This window comes from Elephas maximus, chromosome 7 (assembly GCF_024166365.1).
Source record: "Elephas maximus indicus isolate mEleMax1 chromosome 7, mEleMax1 primary haplotype, whole genome shotgun sequence".
Lineage (NCBI taxonomy): Eukaryota > Metazoa > Chordata > Mammalia > Proboscidea > Elephantidae > Elephas > Elephas maximus.
Window position 1 is genome coordinate 63360742 of NC_064825.1, and position 22610 is coordinate 63383351.

At 39.9% G+C, this 22610-nt stretch overlaps 1 protein-coding gene across 6 annotated transcripts in view; it reads right to left on the bottom strand.

Moving 5' to 3' along the window:
• RIC3 (RIC3 acetylcholine receptor chaperone) overlaps positions 1–19943 on the bottom strand; it is a 43081-nt gene extending 23138 nt beyond the window's left edge. For 5 of the 6 annotated variants that reach the window (XR_007518200.1, XM_049890298.1, XM_049890297.1 and 2 more), the window contains exons 1-3: positions 19793–19943; positions 1385–1611; positions 289–364 (exon numbers count right to left, since the gene is read on the bottom strand). Coding sequence is in view for 5 of the 6 variants with exons in the window: in XM_049890298.1 (XP_049746255.1) it covers positions 289–364; positions 1385–1611; positions 19793–19916 (427 nt within the window). In the remaining variant the exon portion in view is untranslated. Of the gene's footprint in view, positions 1–288; positions 427–1384; positions 1612–19792 lie in introns of those variants that run through there. The other variant, XM_049890300.1, reaches the window with a different exon arrangement.
• Between the last annotated feature and the right edge of the window lie 2667 nt (positions 19944–22610).

Consider the following 22610-nt stretch of genomic DNA (forward strand, 5'->3'; position numbering starts at 1 on the left):
TATGAAAATGAGAAGAAACCCATTTCAAATGAGAAATATTAATTTGTTAATATATAAAAAAGTGAACTGGTGGTTTTGTAGTTTTTATAACTATCTTCCCCTTAAAAGCCTAACATCAGTATGGAAACTTTTGAGAATTCCCAGAGTTAAGATAAAAATGGCACCAGATTTATTTGGAGTAGCTTTTGAGAAATGCTTTTATGTCATCCCCAAAGATTGTCCCTCTGGCTGTACTTACAGCTGTCTTACTCAATAACACTTGTGAATATACTGAGGAGGGGCACTTACTAATTTTCCGGTGGGAGCTTCCAGGTATGGCAGTAGAGCATTTCCGATCCTCGGCAGTCGTTTTCCCCTTTGAGAGCTGAGAATTGAAGCAGGTACAGGACATCAACAGCAGCTCAGAACCTCAAAGTCATGGAACCCCTCATATTAAATGAAAAAAAAAAAAAAAGAAAGGTTGAGAGACAAAAATTAAGTAACAAATCAATTAGCAACACTAGAGAAGCATCTCAAAAAAAAAAAAAAAAAAAAAAACCCACCAAAAGATGAGATGGACTCCAAGTAAAAAATTTATCAAGGCACAGGAGAAAAAAAATCTCCCTACAGGTCACCTGCCTTGCCCATGCTCAACTAGATGGAAATGCGCGGCCCCTAGGAGCATTCTTGTAGAGTTGACACAGGCTACCTGCAGAATTCCAGGGCAACAAGGAACATACCTCTTACTCTTGTTAGGAGAGCAAAGTGAAGCTTCTGCCTCCACCACACAGTGCATTAGGCCCATGACCTGCAAAAGCCTGCCTGGAGGTAGAGCTTAATCCAGGGTCTGCTTCTAAAGAATCCAAATCATGTCTCCCCAAAGCTGGGAAATATCAGGCTTAATTGCAGGACATGATAGTTCTGCCTCAGGAGAATTCCTGGAAATGATGTTAAAAACAGCACCTCATACTTGTGGGGTTAAGGGGACAAAGTCGTGTTGATATAGTCATTATTTGGCTTCACAGCAGCCAATCCTAATAACAAAGCTGCTCTTACATCTTTACAACTTTTCAGCTGGCAAAGATACTAAAAAAAAAATTTTTTTTCTGTCTTTAAACTTGAACATTCACTGAATTAGGAACTAGAAGATCCAGGTTCAAGTCCTGGTTCTACCCTTTTAGTTGTCAGTTCTGGGCAAATCACTTAAACTCTAAGGAAAGATTCTTCTCATCTGTAAAACTGAGATAATATCTGTCCTAAGCACCTCACAAAGAGGAGGCAAGGTTTAAAGAGATGATGGATTTGAGAGAGGGTTATGAACTACGAAGGGTTTTAATGCAGACAATGAGTTTTGGATGATCTAAGATTTTCAATGCTATAATACGACCAAGATGATTCCACTTACCTTAAACAGAATGTACAGTATGTATAAGAAAATCCCAAAACCATAGATTGGAATAATCTGCCCCATCAAGCCTCTTCCAGTACCTCCTCCTCCAGGGCCTCCACCTGCTCCTTTGGCCTTTGCAAATGCCTCTGCAAGGTGAGACCTCTGGAATCGAGCCCCAGGGGTCTGGCCATCGGAGGGCGCCTGGTGATGATGCATCATGGGTGGAAATCGACCCAGTTTTCCTGAGAAAATAAAATGATCTGTCTCTATTTCTTCTACTATTTTAAATATCATTATCATGAAAATAGTTTGTGCAACAAGGTACAAATAACAGAAGCCAACTCAAAGCAAGTTTAAGAAAAACCAGGAACTTGATTATAAGACTACAGAGGTATTAAACTGATTCTAAATGTGATGTGGCAGTCTCTCACCGTTCACCAAACCCATTCTTCTTCCTTTTTGGTCCACAACTATACGACATTTCACAGCCTCTCGTACAGTTAAATGTGGTCATGGGATTCAGTTTCAGCCAAATGAATGTGACAAATGAATGTGCTGGTTCAAGGCCTGGCCTAATAAACCCCCTATGTATTAAAATCCATGTTCATGTCCCTTCTGCAGCCTGGATGCTGACACCCAGAGAGACCTTGGAAGCCCTGTGTTAAAAACAGCAGAGCCTCCATCAGCCTGGGTTCCTGAATAACTATGGGGCACAGAGCCCCCCACTACTGCCACCCCATCCACTTAGAACCATCCGGAACTGTTTATGTGAGAAATAAACTTCTATTGTGTTAGGGCCATTATACACTTTGGAGTCTTATCTGTTACAGCAGTTAGCCACGTCTAACTAATACATATAAGGAAATGCAGTCTGGTCTCAGGAGAGAATAGAACTAGAAACTGAAAAGTCATCAGGAACCAGGACAGCTACTCTCTCACTCTCTCTGTGTGGCCATATGGCTTTTTTCTGTTTCTCTGTGCACATCTTCATTCTCCTTTCTCTGTAGACCATTTCTACAAATCTTTATGGAAGACAGTCAACCTCAAACTTCTCACTTTGCATGACCATCACAAGATCAGCAGAGACTGGTTAGTATCACTTAGCCTTAATTCCAAATTCCTGGGAGGAAGATTTTGTATAGTCAGTTAGGTATGAATCCCTTCCCAATCAGCTATGGCTGAGCAGACAGGATTCATGTACTACGAACAGGGTCACAGGGACCCAACTTTGTGAATTGAACAGCAGGGCTTTTTTTTTTAACTTTTTTTTTTTTTTTTACCTCCATCAGGAGCAGCCAAACATTAACACCAAATGCCAAGGCTCCTGAGAGATATAATTGAGAAAAAAAGGAAAGACACATCTTCAGAGGGCCAGGTAAACAGACTTATATCATAAAACCACTGGGAGGTAACACCGTAGAGCACAAAACACTAAAAAGCAGAAAGACTTCATAAATAAGGCTCTAAAAATGCAAATTATAAAACAAAAAATTGTTGGATTTGAGTTTAGCAAAATTACGGATTTCTATTTGATTAAAAAACACCATGAGCAGAGTTAAGATAAATGACAAATGAGGAAAAGATTTTGCAACATCTAAAACTGACAAGGGATTCAATATCTAGAATATACAAGGAATTCCTACAATTCAATATGAACATCACAGGAAATCCAACAGAAAAACGGCCAAAAGATATGAGTAGGGAGCTCACAGAGGGGAAGCCTAAGTGGCTAATGAATATATAAAGAGATTATCCAATTTAAAGGAATAAAATTAAGACAACAGGATACTACTTTATACCCATCAGAAGGGCAAAAATTAAACTGGTGTTAACAAGGATGTCCGGAGGCAAAAGCTCTCACGTACTGTGGTTAAGATACAGCCATTCTGCTAACTAATGTGGCTGCACTTAATGACATAAAGGATGTATATGCTCTGTGATCCAGTGATCTCACTCTGGATAAATCCCAGAGAAATTCTCAAATAAAGCTGTATATATCTTATTTACAGTCTTTATAGATCTGTGTGATAATGTTAGCTACAGTGATGTAGCAACGAGCTTGAAGTAATTTTGATTTCTATAACTGGAGGATTGGAAAATTTAAATAGGGTGAATAGAAATATGTAATTCTATGTAGTTTTTAGATATTCCTACAGCAACATGAATACATCTTAAAAACCACTGCAACGACTAAGAAAATAAGCAAACATTATGTATGCTGAGGACATATGTAACTATACTACATATTTTTCACGCAAACAAGTAGGTAGTGCTGGTGGTTGTGCGTCGTTGAGTTGATTCTGATGCAAAGTGACCCTATAGAACAGGGTAGAACTGCCCCATAGTGTTTCCTAGGCTGAAATCTTTACAGGAGCAGATCACCAGGTCTTTTCTCCCACGGAGCAGCTGGTGGGTTTGAACCATCAACCTTTTGGTAGCAGGTTACCTCTACACCACCAGGGCTCCTTAAACACATAAGTATAAGCACATAAACAGATTAAAATGGGTACACATGAGCAAGGAAGGGAATGGGCATGTGGACTGGTGCCAAAGGGTTAAAAATAAAAGAATAAAATGAGAAAGCAACCTTGCAGAATGATGTTAATATGCTACGAACTGAGGAATATCTTTAAGTCAACTCTCTGCTCCTGAGGGAAGAAATAAGAGGCTGCTTCTTTCTTACTGTGAAACGTAGTCTAGTTGTGGACCCAAAAGGAAGAAACATGGGTTTGGTGAACAGCTAGAGACTGCCACATCATATTTAGAATGGCAGGCAGGGAAGTAAGGCAGCTAGTCACTGGGGCTGGAAGCTGCCTTCTACCTTTTATGCTCCCTCAGCCGAGCTACCTTCCAATAATCTTCCTTTGCCTCCCAGTATTGACTATGGATGACACGGAAATTATGAAACGCTTCTTTTTAAAAGTAGATCTGCAACGGAAGCATAGATTCAGAAAAGAGAAGGAGGAAACCAGGTCACCACCTCTTATTCTGGTTGCTAGTGACTATGTCTCTTTTAAATTGTCAAGCATATTAATATATTAAATGGTATATACTGGCTTTAAAGCTATTATGCACTTCCAAAAAAGCCTAGCCAGCATCCAGGAAGCTAACCTTTCTCTTGAGAGAATCTGAAATATCAGGTGGTTAGTACTCCATAAACTTTCTTTAATATTTATAGTAATATATTGTTGAAGTTCATTTTACTGTACTGAAAACAATGTTACTAAGACCTGGCATAAAACAAAAAAATAAATAAATAAATAATTAAAACCACAATGACATAAAAGGCACTATTTTACATTTCTAAAATAGAAGAATGATGATGATACTAAACATTACACATATCCTCTTCTCCAACATTTATAGATCTGTCAGTCAGGAAGATTTATTGGATACTCAGTTCAATCGGGACTCTGTGCTGCAGGTAGGAAAGGAGGAGAGCCCAAAACAAAATAGAAACAGCAGTTCCCACATGGAACAATGCTTTTCAGAAGCAGTGCATCAAAAAAAAAAAAAAAAAAAAGAGAGAGAGAGAGAGACAGTAGTCAGATAGGATCAATTATTGAAGGAATGAGAGAATCAGAATAGCACAGGAGCAAAGACAAACCGGGAGGAAAGATGAACGTGCTATCGAAAGAAATGAGAACAAAGAAAACATTAAACGAGGCTACAACTGCTAACCAAAGGGTCGGCAGTTCGAATCCACCAGGAGCTCCTTGGAAACTCTATGGGGCAGTTCTACTCTGTCCTATAGGGTCGCTATGAGTTGGAGTCTACTCGACGGCACTGGGTTTGGTTTTGGTTTTTTTTAACTACCAAATTAGTTTGCTCAATTTATTAAAGTAACAAGAAATAAGGAAAGTGAAGTAGAGGTGGTGAGGAGTCTAAATGCTAACCTACAGTGCATGAATCTGATACTGTAGGCCTTGGATCAAGGGAATGACTTAATAAAAAAGATGTTTGAAAGAGATTAATATAAAAGTTCAGTATAGGACCTAACATAAACAGAAACTAGGGTATGGCAAATCAGCAAGAGGGCTATTATAGTAATCCAGTTCTGAGATGCAAGGGCCTGAGGAGATGGTGGTTATAGATATAAAATGGAAAGAATAGGTCCAAGAGCTATGTAATTACCAGCAGTATTTAATATTGAATAGTATTTAATATTGAATAGAATATAGAGCTAATGAAGGAAACAAACAAAAACCATTGCTGTTGAGTCAATTCTGACTCATAGCGACCCTACAGGACAGAGTAGAAATGCCCCCATAGGGTTTCCAAGGAGCGGCTGGTAGATGTGAACTGCAAATCTTTTGGTTAGCAACTGAATTTTTAACCACTACGTGACCAGGGCTCCGATAATGAAGGAGGAGTCAAAAAACTCCAAGTTCAGGAGTTTAAGATACTAAGAGAAGACAAGGAGGAAACTGAGAACCTAGGCTTAGGGTTAGGGGAAGACTGATGTCATGGATTGAATTGTTTTCCCCCAAAATATGTGTCAACTTGGCTAGGCCATGATTCCCAGTATTGTGTGGTTGTCCTCCATATTGTGATTTGATGTAATTTTGCTATGTGTTGTACAGCCTAATCTCTGCCTGTGGTTCATGAAACAAGATTAGGTTATATTAAACAGGATTAGGGTGGGATGCAACACCCTTACTCAGGTCACATGCCTGATCCATGTATGGGGAGTTTTCCTGGGGTGTGGCCTGCATCACCTTTTATCTTGAAAGAGATTTAAAAAAAAAAAGAGAGAGGTAGAAGCAAGCAGAGAGGACTTCATACCGCCAAGAAAGAAGAGCCAGGAGTGGAGTATGTCCTTTGGACCTGAGGTCCCTGCGCTGAGAAGCTCCTAGATCTGGGGAAGATTGATGACAAGGACCTTCCCTCAGAGCCGACACAGAGCGAAAGCCTTCCCCTAGAGCTGGTGCCCTGAATTCAGGCTTCCAGCCTCCTAAACTGAGAGAGAATAAATTTGTTTGTGGTATTTCTGTTAAAGCAGCACTAGATAACTAAGACAACTGAACATACATTTTGAAACATTAACTTCCAGATGCTGATGTTGCATTCAGGGGAAATTTAATTGGACTGTAGTTATTAGGCTTGAGAAGAAGTTCTAAGCTACCTAGATGACAGAGCTAATTAAAATTAAGTGAGGAGGCAAAGCAAGATGGTGGTGTAAGCATTAGTATGCTCCCATCCCCTGACAACAAAACCTGAAAAAAAAAAAAAGCAGAAATCGATGGACTCAACAGTCTCAGAGCTGTGGAAACCAGTCAAAGGGTTAGTGCATCTAAGAAAACTTTAAATCAAGAAAACAGTGACATACAAATAGCACGAAAACACTGATTCTCCACCTGTGGGTGGCCTACCCCCTCCCTGGCTTGGCACAACTACCTTGGGGCAGCTGAAGCAGCCAGCACATCCAAGGAGGGAATCTGGTGCTGAAACGACCACAGTGGTGTACCCAGACAGGGAATCTGGTGTTGGAGTGGCTACAGCTGGTGTGCCCAGGTGGGGAGCCTGGTGTTGAAGCAGACAACTACCGCCTTAAACAACTAAAAATGATGATGATAATAGTAACAATAATAATAGATGAAAACAAGCAAATCCTGGGGAAGGTGAAGACGCTGAGTTCCATAGTTACCACAGTATAATAGTTAAGTGTCCCAGTTTCAACAAAATAATCACAAGGCATAAGGAGAAACAGGTAAGAATGGTCTATCAAAAGACCAAAATAAAATAACTTAAACCATCCTTGAGGAAGGACAAATAACGGACATACTAGACAAAGACTTTAAAACAACAGTACTAAATATGTTCAAAGAGGTAAAGGAAAATGTGGACAAAAACTAAAGGATATCAGGAAAATGACAGAGGAATAAAACAAGAATTTCAACACAGAAATTTTTAAAAACAACTATACAGAAATACAGGAGCTGAAAAGTATAACAACAAATGAAAAATCCACTTGAGGGGCTCAATAGCAGATGTGAATTGGCAGAAGGAAAAATCAGTGCACTTCAGTCTAAGGAGCAAATTAAAAATGGGCAAAGGATCTGAATAAACATTTCTCTAAAGAAGATACACAAATTGCCAATAAGCACATGAAAAGATGCACAATGTCATTAGCCATTAAGGAATTACATGTCAAAACCACAATGACATACCACTTCACAACCACTAACACGTCTATAATCAAAAAGATAATGAGTCATTAGAGTAAGAAAGGAAGTACAGTATAGCATTTCAAAAAGCAACACTGAATGAACATACATGGAAAGAAGTGGAAAAGCCTCTTAGAATTGATTAAGTTGATGAAACTGAATTTAAAAAGAGGTTGATCAGAATGGACTAAAAAGAAGTTATAAAGAGATGCTGATTAAATTAAATTGATTAAAAAGAGTATATTAATAAAGACAAATACACGAACCAGATTGGAGACTGGAATCAAAGAGTTGTTCAGAAAGTAGAGAAAACTACTTTCAAAGGTAGGAGAGGGATTTAAAGAGCAATCGGAACAGATACGCTGAGTGGTAAAAATATGTTCTATATCTAAGGAGAAATCTGAGCATTTTATATTCAGCCCGATAGTTCATATATTTGCTAATGAACACTTACTAGTCTGGCCAGGCACTATGCCAGACTCTGAAATTAAAATGACAGATAAAACAGAGTCCCTGTGTTCAGTTTACAGTCAACGAGTTTAGTTAAAACAACATAGTAACTGTAACTTCACCATCAAATCCAATGGCATTTATTCAGTTCTCACTCTATGATTTCTCTGCAACACAGAAAGTGATAACAAAGTAGTCATTCAATAAATATTGGATTAATCCGAGTAAGTCTTAATCTCTATGTCACTCTCCTACGCTCTTCTTTTCCCACTGTCTAGTCCTTCTGTCTAGTCCTTTTCAGTCTCTTTCACTGTTCTTCTTTAATCCTCTCCTCCCAAGATTTTTGTCTCGGCCTCTGTTCATTCCTTTCTCCCTTGGCAAACTGACTCATCCTCAAGGCAACTGTTGTCATTTCCAACATTTATAACACTAGTCTAAACTTTCCCCCAAATTCTTGTCCCTTATCTCTAACTCTCATCAGTATATACGTCCTTTTATACGTCTATCACCTCAAACCTAAAACGAAACTCGTTTTCACCCTCCAAAACCTGCTCCTCTCTTGCATTTCTTTTCTTTGTAGATTTATTTTCTTAGATCTTTAGGCTTGAGATCTATAATCTCTGTTCACCCGTCACCAAGGCTACACTTGAGATGGTAGGGTGAGGTCAGAGGCTGAATTTGGAAGAGATTTTTCTTTTCATAAAGTTAATTAGTTGGCCTAAACAAGGAGCAACCTCACCTTTTGGATCTTGGTAACACCATGTGTCTTAGAACTGAATAGCCCAGAATGTCTTAAAAGTTAACACAATAATTGTAAAATATTTGAAAATTTCTAGTTGAAATGATTTTTAAAAATAATTTCCTAAATTATGAAATACTCCAAGTGTAAATAAAAGTATAGATGATAATATATAAGCACTTGTATAGCGACCACCCAGATACAACGGAAGCCCTTTGTGTACTCTTCCCTCACCCTCTCTGAAACAGCCACAACTCTGAATTTGGTGTTTATCATTACAATTCATGCTTTTAGAGTTTTACTATATAAAGTATGCATCCATAAACAATATACAGTATTGTCTTGAGTATATTAAAACTGTTTGCACTCAACTACTATACTAAAGGTTGGTGGTTCAGACCTACCCAGTGGCAACACAGAAGAAAGGCCTGACAATCTGCTTCTGTAAAGATTAAATCCACTGCTGTCAAGTTGATTCCAATTCATGTACAGTCAAGAAAAACCTATGGGGCAATTTTACTTAGTAACACAGAGGTCACCGTGAGTTGGAATCAACTCAATGGCAACAGGTTTGGTTTTTGGTATCACACTACTTATGCCTCTGCAACTTCCCTCTTCTACCTTTTTTCTGGATAAGGATTAATATTTTGGCTAAAAAATGCAACCATATTAATACATGTAACTAGCTCATTCATTCAAACTGCTATGTAGTATCTCATTGTATGACTACATCACAATTTATTTACCCATTCTCCAGCTGATGGATACTTAGGTTATTTCCAGTTTTTCACTATTATAAAATTTCTGCTTTATAGCTACAGTACAAGCAGGATTTGTGTTTTTTTTTTTTTTAAGTTTGTGCTTAAAAAAATAAATAAAACAGCTAAAGAGATCAGAACAGTAAGTATACCAGAACATTAAAATCGCAGGCTTTTCAAAGTAGAAAATAGCTGTATTGACTATCTCCGTATGTACTTCAGTATTCTATAAAATGGAACTTGACTAAATCCTAATTGTTTATTGAAAGCTTTCCCCATATTAGGTTTATTTAATTATTAAAATTTCACTTAGGATATCATTTAAGCTTGACTAAAAAAACTTAATGGCTCTTACAGAGTAAAGCTCTACTTTCCCTTATAAATAACCATCCCATAAGGCTAAAAACAAGAACTCTAGCACTGTTAACAAAAGAGCTTTCTGAAAGCAACATTAAACCATCTGCAGCATTTCATTCTTAGAGCAAATAAATCAATAAAGAACCAGATGTGTTTATATTTCTGATTACCGCAGTCCAAAAGGTCTTAATGGGCCAGTTTCTTAAAATATGTAAGCTTCTCTCTAAGTACTGAGGAAGTTATAGAGACTATATTTAATTCAGCATTGCTTAAAGTAGAGGCCAGGAAAACAGCTCTTGCTGTATCTTCCCCACCAATCTCCTCCAAGAGCCCTATTTTGTGACAATCCCCTCCTACCTAAAACCACTTTGCTGTTCACTGCTTTGATGTTTTCTGCTAGTTGTCTTTTAGCAAACTCTCCACTCCCAATTCATTCTATATATTACTAAAAGAGATAACTGTGTGTCTAAGTTGCTTAGCACAGGGCCTGGACCATAACCTCAATACATGTTAGCTATTATTGTTTTGTAAACAGAATAATCTACCTAAGGTGTAACTCTAAACGGTTTTGCCATTTATCTGGTCAAAAGCTTTTAATGGTTCCCAATGATGACAAGAAGCTGTGTTACACAGGGGGAAACAAAGTGAAGTACACTGAATAACATCTTTTAAGTCAGTTATTAGTTAAGATCTTGGCTATGCCTCCAACTATTTAAGTGGAGGTTAAATTAACCTTGTCAGAGCTAATTTTCTTCATCCGTAAAATGGGTATAATAATGTCTACTTCTCAGGGTTGTCACAAGGATTACAGATTAAATAACTCAATAACAAAAAAGACAATTAAAAATGGGCAAAGTAGTTGAACAGACATTTCTCTAAAGAAGATATACAAATGGCCAATAAGCACACGAGAAGATGATCGAGGTTGTTGGCCATTCAAACCCACTGCCACTGAGTCAACTCCAACTCACAGCAACCCTACAGGACAAGGCAGAACTGCTTCACAGGGTTTCTAAGGCTGTAATCTTTATGGAAGCAGTCTGCCACATCATCCTCTGCAGAGCAAGTGGCATATGGGTTCAAACTGTCAATCTTTTGGTTAGCAGCTGAGCACTTAATCATTGTGCAAATCAAAACCACAATGAGATACCACCTCATACTCATTAGGATGGCTATTATCAGAAAAACAAAGTAATAAGTGTTGACGAGGATGTTGAGACCTGGAATCCTGGTGCATTGCTGATTGGAATGTAAAATGATGCAGTCCCTATGGAAAACAGTTTGGCAGTTTCTCAAAAAGTTAAAAACAGAATTACCATATGACCCAGCAATTCCACTCTAGGAAACTAAGACAGACATGTTTGGGGGAAGTTAAGATTTTAGCTGAAGTGGCCAGATAAAGCATCAGGAGATATCATTTGAGTGAAGAAGACCTGAAAAAGATAAAGGAATAAGGCACATTGATAACCAAGGGAAGAGCATTTCAATCAGAGGAAAGAGGAAATGCAAAGGCCCTAAGGTGAAGGCGAGCCTGGCATGTTCAAAGAACAGCAAGGGGGAACCCAGTGGAACCAAAGTAAAGTGAGAAAGAGGGAACAGAAGAAGGAAAGGGGGAGAGATAAGGCCTTTTAGGTTATGTGCAGACTTTGGCTTTTAATCTGAGTGATCCAGGAAGCCATTGTAGGGTTTTGAGAATACAGACATGATTTGACTTATGCTCTAATAGGACCACTGTGGCTGTTATGCTGAGAATAGACCAAAGGGAGTAGGAGAAGCAGGCAGACCATGATGACAGAATAAGGCAGAGTAGAGCATTCAAATGGCAGCTGGCTGAATGACTCTACATACAAGGTCTCAATGAATGAGTGAAACTGTGAAAAAAATTATGAGACAATGGGAGAAATTTGAACACTGACTGGATATTTAATGACATTAAGAAATTACTGATTTTTAAATGGGATAATGGTATTATAATTATGCTTTAAGGAGAATCCTTATTTTTTCAGAGATGCATACTAAAGTATTTAAGAATTAAATGATACAGTGTCTGGGATTTGCTTCAAAATAAGCCAGTATATGGAGGAAAAAGTAAGTGGGGATATCTGTGACACAATGTTGACCATGTATTGATAGTTGTTGAGGCAAGGTGATGTAGGCTCACTTTTACTACTTCTCTATTTTTTATTGTTTGAAAATGTCCATAACAAAAAAAAAAAAAAATTCTTTTTTTAAATCGAGAATGAATATAGTTGAGAAAAATGGTTTTAAAAAAAAATACTGGATGGAAAAATGAATGTTCTGAAAAAACTTCAAGAGGCTGGAGTTTTGGGCCAATTCAAAAAGATAAAATGCAACAGAGATATATTTGGTTCCCAAACAGTGTAAAATGGACAAAACCTAGATGAGCAGCTCCTATACAAAAAAAGCGTAGAATTTCTAATATACTGTAAGGTCAGCAAGTAAAATATGAAAAATCTAAAGCAATTCCCCAGTATTTAGAGACGTATAGAACTCTTACAAGTAATGAAAGACAAATAACCCTATTTAAAAATGGGCAAAGAATATGAAGTCATTTCTCCAAAGAAGATACACAAATGGCCAATTAGCACAAGATGCTCAACATTATTAGTCATCGAGGAAATGCAAATACAGCCATAATGAGATATCACTAAAAAAAAAAAAACTGTTGTCTTCAAGTCAGTTCCAACTTATATTGTGACCCTATAGGACAGAGTAGAACTGCCCCCACAGAGTTTCCAAAGGAACAGCTGGAGGATTTGAACTGCCACCTATTGGTTAGCAGCCTGAGCTCTTTAAGAACAAGTGTTGGTGTGAATGTGGAGAAAATGGAACCCTCATACACTGCTAACAGGAATGTAAAGTGGTGCAGCCACTTTGGAAAATAGTCTGTTTCTCGAAAAGTTAAATATAGAGTCACCATTATCATATTACCCAGAAATTCCACTCTTAGTTCCTGCCACACTAAAATGTTCATGTTTTCCAAACCCAAGAGAAATGAAAACATATGTTGACACAAAAACTTGAACATAAATGTTAAGAGTTAAAAGGTAGAAATAACCCAAATGCCCATCAACTGATAAATGAATAAATGAAATGTGATATATCCAAACAGTGGAATATTATTCAGCCATAAAAAGGAATGGAGTATTGATACATGTTACAACATGGATAAATCTTAAGAACATTATGCTAAGTGAAAGAAGCTAGTCACAGAAGACCATATATTGTATGACTCCACTTTTATGAAATGTCAAAAACAGGCAAATCTGTAGAGACAGAAAATAGATAAGCAGTTGCCCAGGAGTGGAGGGGGGGTTGGTGAGTGATAGGTAAGGGTACAGTGTCTCTTTTCTGGATGGTGAAATTGTTCTAAAATTGACTGTAGTGATGACTGCAAAAATCCATGAATATGCTAAAAACCACCAAAAGTAAACTTTAAATGGGTAAATTGTATGATATGTGAACTAAATGTCAATAAAGCTGTTACCAAAAAAAGAGGTACTTTCTCTGTGAGACCATTCTTGAGCCCCCAATAAAGCTGACCATTTTACCCGTGTGTCTCCTCATTCCGCAAGTAGATCAGTACTTGCGACTAACATTTATTTGTTGATATGTCTTTTTTCTCTCAACTACACTGTGGGTGTGTCAAAGCAGGAATATGGCTCATTTTTCTTGGAATCTACAGTGTCTGTACACTTTGTATAGACTATATAAAAAGGTACATCATAAATATTTGTTAAAAGACAATCTTATAGACTGTCATGTAGCAAAATGATTGTGCTCGTTTTACACTCTTCAACGGGCAGAAATGGAACCTACAATGACACACAATTTTAAGAATTTTCAGGTAATTAGGGCTGCCATTTTCTTCAAAGCAGAGGTTTCTGGTTCTGTGAATCCTCTGAAGTGATACTCAAATTTTGGGTGTATAAATAAATAACATGTACATATTCCTAGGGAGCAAATCCATAACCTTCATCAGAAGCTCAAGGGATATGTAACCCAAAAATGGTTTGGATCCATTCACTGCTTTAAAAAGTTAGGAAATTTCAGAGGCAGGGCCAAGATGGCAGAAGAACCAGATGCTTCCGGCGATCCCTCTTCCAACAAAGACCCAAACAAACAAGTGAAATGATTATATTTATGACAAGCTAGGAGCCCTGAACATCAAAGGCAAAGTTGGAAAATGGACTGAGAGGCAGAGGGTGGGGGAGTCGGTTCAGAAGCGGAGAAGAGTTGCTGGACCTGAATTGCCAGGATCCCTCAGGCACCATTCCCGGGAGCAGCTGCAGTGGGCTGGTGGTAGCATTCAGCCGCAGTTTCCTGAGGCAGAAGGCGCCAGCCACACAGCCTACTTACACCTCTAGAACCAGAGAAGAACAGTGCTCTCAGCAAAAGCTAAGTACTTGCGTATATTTTACCACACAGCCACCCCCAAGCCAGCTTCAGAGGCTGTTGATTTCCCTGGGGCTGGGATAGTCCCAACTGAGTGCTTAGAGCCATTCTCCCGGCCTTGGAGAAGGAATAAATTTGCAATTGCGGGAAGAGATAATTTGCCAGCTCCACTAACCTCGGGAGCTCAGGACAGAAGAGGCTCCTGTCCAGGCATAAATGGTCCGTGGACTTTGAAGACATTTCCCCCCTGCGTGGACCTGTGTGGGCCTATTTCATCAGAATAGGCCCTTGTTGGCAGACTGCAACTGTTTCAGCTGTGTGGTGAAGAGGTTGGTGTTTGATGATGGACACCACTTTGCCTATTAAACAGGGTCCTCACCTACCGACACCAGGGGCCTAAGGACTGGTGGCTCCACTCAGGTCACCCAGCTACCCACAACAGGAGTCCAGGGATAACTGGTACCTCCCAGTCCTCACAACCAAAAGCACTGGGTGCCCAAGGTCCATCTGTAGAACTCACCCACCTGTATGCTCTAGGGAAGATGAACACGCTTCCCCCAGAGTCACTTGGGGGACGATTCTCAGCCTCCTGCCTTGTTCAGAGTGTTACCCCCTGCTGCAATCAGATACACCAATCACCCCTGCCCCTCTAACTCTGTAGGACAGAGCCTGTACCACACACTTGATGACCAGCTACCTGGACACCTGAGTTGAATCCATACAAGAAAAGTGAATGGACTCCTAGACTGATATACCTTATAACAGCTCTAACCATTTGGTGATAGAAGTCAGAGCTTCAAAAGTGAAAAAAATCAAGCTAGCTCATTCAAGCAACCCATTTGGGCATATCAAAATGAAACAAAGCAAGAAGCTAGGATACAGTAAACAAACATAAAATAAACTAATATAATAACTTATAGATGGCTCGGAGACAACAGTCAATACCAAATCACATAAAGAAACAGACATGGTCACTTCAACATGCTCTCAAAACAAAGAATCCAGGGATCTTCTAGATGCAAGTGCATTCCTGGAATTATCAGATGCAGAATACAAAATATTAATATACAGAATGCTCCAAGACATCAGGAAGGAAATCAGGCAATACGCAGAACAAGCCAAGGAACACAAAGATAAAACAGTTGAAGAAATTAAAAAGGTTATTCAGGAACATAATGAAAAATTTAATAAGCTGGAAAAATCCATAGATGGACAGCAATCAGAAATTCAGAAGAATAACAATAAAATTACAGAATTAGACAACTCAATAGAAAGTCAGAGGAGCAGAATTGAGCAATTGGAAGGCAGAATTTGTGAACTTGAAGATAAAGCACTTGGCACCAATATATTTGAAAAAAAATCAGATTAAAGAATTTTAAAAAGTGAAGAAACCTTAAGAATCATGTGGAACTCTATCAAGAGAAATAACCTACAAGTGATCGGAGTATCAGAACAGGGAGGTATAACAGAAAATACAGACAGAATTGTTGAAGATTTGTTGGCAGAAAACTTACCAGATACAGTGAAAGATGAGAAGAGATCTATCCAAGATGCTCATCCAACTCCACATGAGGTAGATTTTAAAAGAAAGTCACCAAGACATATTATAATCAAACTTGCCAAAACCAAAGATAAAGAGAGAATTTTAAGAGCAGCTAGGGATAAACAAAAAGTCACCTATAAAGGAGAGTCAGTAAGAATAACCTCGGACTGCTCGGCAGAAACCATGCAGGCAAGAAGGCAACGTGATGACTTATATAAAGCATTGAAGGAAAAAAATTGCCAGCCAAGAATCATATAACCAGCAAAACTGTCTCTCAAATATGAAGGTGAAATTAGGACATTTCCAGACAAACAGAAGCTTAGAGAATTCGTAAAAACTAAACCAAAATGATAAGAAATACTAAGGGAGTTCTTTGGTTAGAAAATCAGTAATAACAGCTATCAACCCAAGACTAGAACATTGGACAGAGCAATCGGAGGTCAATCCAGACAGGAAAATCACAAAAATAAATTAAGACTAAAAAAGTGCTCGACCTTTACACGAACAGATATACTCACACCCATGTTCACTGCAGCGCTGTTTGCAATAGCAAAAAGATGGAAGCAACCAAGGTGCCCACCAACAGCTGAATGGATAAATAAATTATGATATATTCACACAATGGAATACTACGCATCAATAAAGAACAATGATGAATCTGTGAAACATTTCATAACGTGGAGGAATCTGGAAGGCATTATGCTGAGCGAAATTAGTCAGTTGCAAAAGGACAAATATTGTAAAAGATCACTATTATAAAAACTCAAGAAATAGTTTAAACAGAGCAGAAAATATTCTTTGATGGTCACGAGAGGGGGGAGGAAGGGAGGGTGGAAGAAGGGTGTTCACTAATTACATGGTAGATAAGAACTACTTTAGGTGACGAGAAAGACAACACACATTACAGGCGAGGTCAGCACAACTGGACTAAACAAAAGGCAAAGAAGCTTCTGGAATAAACTGAATGCTTCAAAGGCCAGTGTAGCGGGGGCAGATGTTTGGGGAGCACGGGACATATAAGTCAACTGGCATAGTAAAATCTATTAAGAAAACATTCTGCATCCCACCTTAGAGAGAGGCGTCTGGGGTCTTAAACACTAGCAAACAGCCATCTAAGATTCATCAATTGGTCTCTGCCCACCTGGAGCAAAGGAGAATGAAGAACACCAAGGACACAAGGTAATTACGAGCCCAAGAGACAGGAAGGGCCACAAAAGCCAGAGACTACATCAGCCTGAGACCAGAAGAGCTAGATGGTGCCAGGCTACAACCAATGACTGTACTGACAGGGAACGCAAAGAGAACCCCTAAGGGAGCAGGAGAGCAGTGGGATGCAGACCCCAAATCCTCATAAAAAGACCAGACTTAATGGTCAGACTGAGGCTAGAAGGACACTGGTGGTCATGGCCCCCAGACCTTCTGTTGGCCCAGGACAGGAGCCATTCCCAAAGCCAACTCTTCAGACAGGGATTGGACTGGACAATGGGATAGAAAATGATACTGGTGAAGAGTGAGCTTCTTGCATTAAGTAGACACATGAGCCTATGTTGGCATCTCCTGTCTGGAGGGGAGATGGGAGGGCAGAGGGGGTCAGAAGCTGGCCAAATGTACACGAAAAGAGAGTGGAGGAAAGGGATGCACTATCCCATTAGGGGGAGAGCAATTAGGAGTATATGGCAAGATGCGTACAAATTTTTGTATAAGAGGCTGACTTGATTTGTAAACTTTCACTTACACCACAAGAAAAATTTTTTTTAAATTTTGGAAAAACCTGGAAACAGATAAAGGTGATAGTTGAATAGCATGACAAACATAATTAATGTCACTGAATTGTACGTGCAAAGAATGTTGAAATGGCAAATGTTTTGTTACATACACATTTACCACAATTTTAAAAAATAAAAAAAGATCTACAGATTAAAAGTACAAGGGAAATGTTAAAATATTATACAAATACAAAGTTTTGTTAACATAATTTGTTTTACAAGGAGAGAATACAAGCTGTGGGAACTGTACACAGAAATCATTAAATTGTACGCAAGAAGATGGAAAAAAAAGTTAGCAAATTTCAATTACTGTGATATATTGTTTAAGGTAAGTGTTTGCTTAGAATATACCACTTCAATAACTTGTAATCCAAAAAGAAAATATACACTGATATTAGTAGCTTCATAATTTTAATCAATTAATTCAAAAGTATCTATTGCCTATTATATGCCAGGTGGAAATACAGTGGTAATCTAGAAAGACAAAGCCCCTGCCCTCGTAGAGCTTGCATTCTAGAAAGTCAAGACAAAAAATAAACAAGTAAACAAATAAGAAAATTTCATGTAGTGATACCTGCAATGGAGAAAATAAAGTAACATGATGGAACAGATAATGATGGGAGTGGAAAGAGGGTTATTTTCCGTGGAGTCAGCAGGGAAAGTCTGCTGAGGTTACATTTGAGCTGAAATTTGAACCATGAGAAGGAAGCTGAGGGAAGAGCACTTCAGGAATAAAGAGTACAGGATGTGCAAAGATCCTAAGATGAGAACACTGAATACCAGCACTTGAGTCTTCAAGGGAAAGAACCATGTCCAATCTCCACTCTGTACTCTCTACAACATCCAGAAGAGTGTCTCCCACTCACATTCAATAGCACTAGTTCAGGAGAATTCAGCATAATGGAAATTCAACTCCATAAAAACCTTTTAGAAGAATCTTCACTGCTTAGGGTCATCATTAATTTACTCTTCTTCAAGGCAGACAATATCATTAGACAAAGGGAGTAAAGACTTTTGGATTTTGTAATAAGACAAAAATTAAAAAAGAGAGAGAGAGAGACCAAACACGCAAAGATTTTTTAGAAGTCTCTTCCAGGTTGATAGTTTTACAAGCTTAAAGATTAGATGCAAATTCTGTAAACAGAATTTTGTGTTCAATCTTCCCTCCACCCCTAGAGCTTAGTACTTTGCATTTATGGTACTTACAATCTATAATGCAAAAGAGAGTAAAAGTACAGCCAGTATGCAAAAGTTAGAGAGAAGTAAAAGTTCAAAAGGAGCTGTCCAGCAAGCAACGTGCTGAACGCCAGTAGAAGGTTTCAGAGACTCTAAGGCAATGTCTCAAGGATATTACAGACGGAATTTACAGGAGAAAATTACCAATAGAACTTCATGATCTCTAGAAAATTCTTCTAGTTCCTTCTCCCAGCCTTTGGCACCCAGGCCTTTACACTCACTCTTTCTGTAACTCCCTCCCCTCCCCCCGCTCCATGCAGTGACAGATTAGAATTTTAAACACCACATACATCATACCACTAATAAAGGATTAACAAAGTGATACAGCTTAAGTAAGGGGAACAGAACAATTTGTTCATCTCGACCTCAGTAACTAAAATTTGGGTATCCAAAACCTTCAAGTTATATTTTAAAAGCTACAAAAACAGCCCAGAGCAGTGAGTGCCCTACACCAAGCTGAAAGTACACAACGGATTCAGGTTAAAAATACCAATTCAAACTGATCTTATTTCATACTAACGCACGACAGAAAGCACACGGAAATCCTAAGAGAGGAACCCAACTGGGAGGCTTCCTGACTCAAAGCACTTCAACAGCTGCTGAACAAGATGAGTTAAACCAGAAAAGGAAGGGACTGCGAGCAAAACTCAAATGGGTCTGTGCAAGGCTACCCAGGCACGTAGGTCTAGATTCCTGGTCCTTGCCTGCGGCAGGACCTCAGGAGGGACCCGGTGCCCGGCGGAGCTGCCCGCCGCCCGCCGATGCCCAGGGAACCCGTGGGCCTTGGCAGCACCCAAACGTCCCGTCCGCACTCTTGCCCGTTTGGCGGATACCTAGGTGGGGACCGGAGAGCCCAGAGTCCCCGTCCCTCAGCAGCGTCCTTCGTTCTCCTCGCCGGGGTTAGATGCGCAGCCCTGGGAGGCCACGCCGGGCAGCTCCCAAGTGGGTGGCCCCACCTCGAGATGGCCCCGGCCGGGCCGCCCGCTCTTACCTTCGGGCGCCGGCGGCGGCTCCTGCCGCTTTCCGCGGGACAAGAAAGCCTTAGGCAGCAGCAGCGACACAGCCAGGACGAGCCCCGAGGCCAGGGCCACCCTCTGTACTGTGGAGTACGCCATGGCCGCTCGCCGTCGCCGCAGGTGGCAGGCTCCAGCCGGAAGCGGAACTGGAACCTCGGCGCCGGCGGCTGCCGCCGACAGAACCGCGGGGCGCGCGACGGCGCCGCGCGAGGGACAAGCTGCGCGAGGCGTCCGCACTTCAGCTCGCGTCGGGATTTGACCTGGTCCTCTCTCGTTACTGGTCACAGGAAGTGGTACTCTCGTCTTCCAGTTTGCACAAACTAGAAACTCCTCCTGCTTTACTCTCCACCTCCATCTGTCCTGTGCAGCCTACCGCCAACCTCTTCTCTCCATCCCCACCTAACAGCCACCGTATCAACATCTACTCCTAGGCCCACCCCTAGACCGCCGCCAGCAATTGCCTGATGGCTGCAACCAACTCACTGGTCTTCCAGCTTCCATTCTTGCCTCTCACATCCATTCTCCATCTGCAGTCAGAGGGGATAATTTTAAAACTCCAGCAGAATTATCGCTCTCCTCTGCATAAATTCCGTCAATAACTCTTCATTGTCCTCAGAACAAGGGTCAAAATCATTCCCATGACCTCAAGGCCCTACATAATCTGGCCTAACCAGTGCTCTACCCATGCTGGATCATTTGCTATTTCCCTAGTGTATTCCTGGCTTTCAGAGAAACTTATCTCGTCCTGTTCCCTCTGCCTGGAAAATTCTTGACACTATCTCCACCTGTCAGAAATGTCTCTGACGAACAGCTTAAAAATACTACCCTCATGAAACTTTTTCAGTCAGCCTCTCGTTCCTGTGTATCCTCACAGTTCTTTGTTACTGACTTTATTCATTCATTTAACAAACTTGGCACTAGAGGGCCTAATCAATCAGATGGGTTCATTTATGGGGTAGAGAGGTATCCAAGCAAGAAAATGCAGGACATACACTAGACTCTGGAGTAGTCAGCTCAACTGAAAGGAGGAGTCAGAAAAAAGCTCCTTACAGGAGGTGAAATTTGAGTTAGTTTTTGAAGAATGAGTAACTTATGAGGCAGACAGGTGTGAGGGGTTAAAGGGTATTCAAGAAAAAGGAAACAAAGCAAGAGCATGAAAACTTGAAGCTTCTTGGTGTGTTCAGAAAACCATCAGTAATTCACTTTGGCTGGGCCATGTAGTTGGTGACAGGACACAAAGTGATGAGACTACAAAGAAGAGCTGTAGCTAGATTGTGAAAAGCTTAGCTATGACAGATGAAAAAAAAAAAAATGAGGCACATGCATTTATCTTTGCTTTCTCCTGACACCTTACGAAAGTGGAAAAACAGTTAAAGTGTATAAGCCACAAGATTAAAGAGAATGGGAGAAACATGACAGCAGACAAGAAATGTCAGAATTTTGTAAGATGCATAGCACCAACGTCCAAAAGAAATATAATGTCAGCTACATGTAATCTAAGAATTTTAGTAGTTTCTTTCTTAGAAAGTAGAAAGAAACAGGTGATGTTAATTTTAATAATGCACTTCATTTTGCCCAATATATCCAAAATATTATCAATTCAACATGTATAGCACTAGTCACATTTCAAGGGTTCAGTAGCCACATTTGGCTAGTGGCTACCATATTGGACAGTGCAGATGTACAGTAGAGAAAGCAAAGTGCCTACATACGAAAAGCCTATAAGAAACAAACTACAGGTAGTCCTCAACTTACAACGTTTTCAAGTTTACAGCGAACCACACTTAGAACCATCCTTTTTCTGTTGTACATATTATTGTTAGTAACATGTACTGCATACAATACTGCAGCGTGTAATTTGCTGATGTTATCATTCTCATGTCAACCACCAAAGACAAAAGTCAGATTTATAAAAATACTGATAATAAAGGACAATAATAATGAAAATTAAAAAACAGAAAGAGGTATTCGACTTACATCAGAACTGACTTATGATGGAGTTGTTGGAATGGAACCCTGTTGTAAGTTGGGGACCACCTGTAATTGGAGGCAATTGGTCTCTTTAAAGTCAGGGGTGTGGAGTGAGGTCAAAAAAGGACTGGTTGAAATTCTGGTTAAGAAAGAGTTGGATATTCTCCAAATCTCATTCATCAATTCATGCATCCAGCTTGCCCCTACTGACATTACTCAGGCATCATCATCATCGATCTCATTTGTTGTTGTTAGGTGCCATCAAGTCAGTTCCAACTCATAGCCACCCTGTGTACAACAGAATGAAACACTGCCTGGTTCTGCACCATCTTCCCAATCGTTGCTATGCTTAAGCCCATTGTTGCAGCCACTGTGTCAATCCATCTCATTGAAGGTCTTCCTCTTTTTCGCTGGCCCTCTACTTTGCCAAGCATGATGTCCTTCTCCAGGGATTGATCCCTCCCGACAACATGTCCAAAGTATGTGAGATGTAGTCTCACCATCCTTGCTTCAGAGGAGCATTCTGGTTTTACTTCTTCCAAGACAGATTTGTTCATTCTTTTGGCGGTCCATGGTATATTCAGTATTCTCCAACACCACAGTTCAAAAGCGTCAATTCTTCTTCGGTCTTCTTTATTCATCATCCAGCTTTCACATGCATAGGAGGTGATTGAAAACACTATGATGTGGGTCAGGCGACCTTGGTCTTCAAGGTGACATCTTTGCTTTTCAACACTTTAAAGAGATCTTTTGCAGCAGGTTTGCCCAATGCAATGTGTCTTGATTTCTTGAAATCTGCTTCCATGGGTACTGATTGTGGAT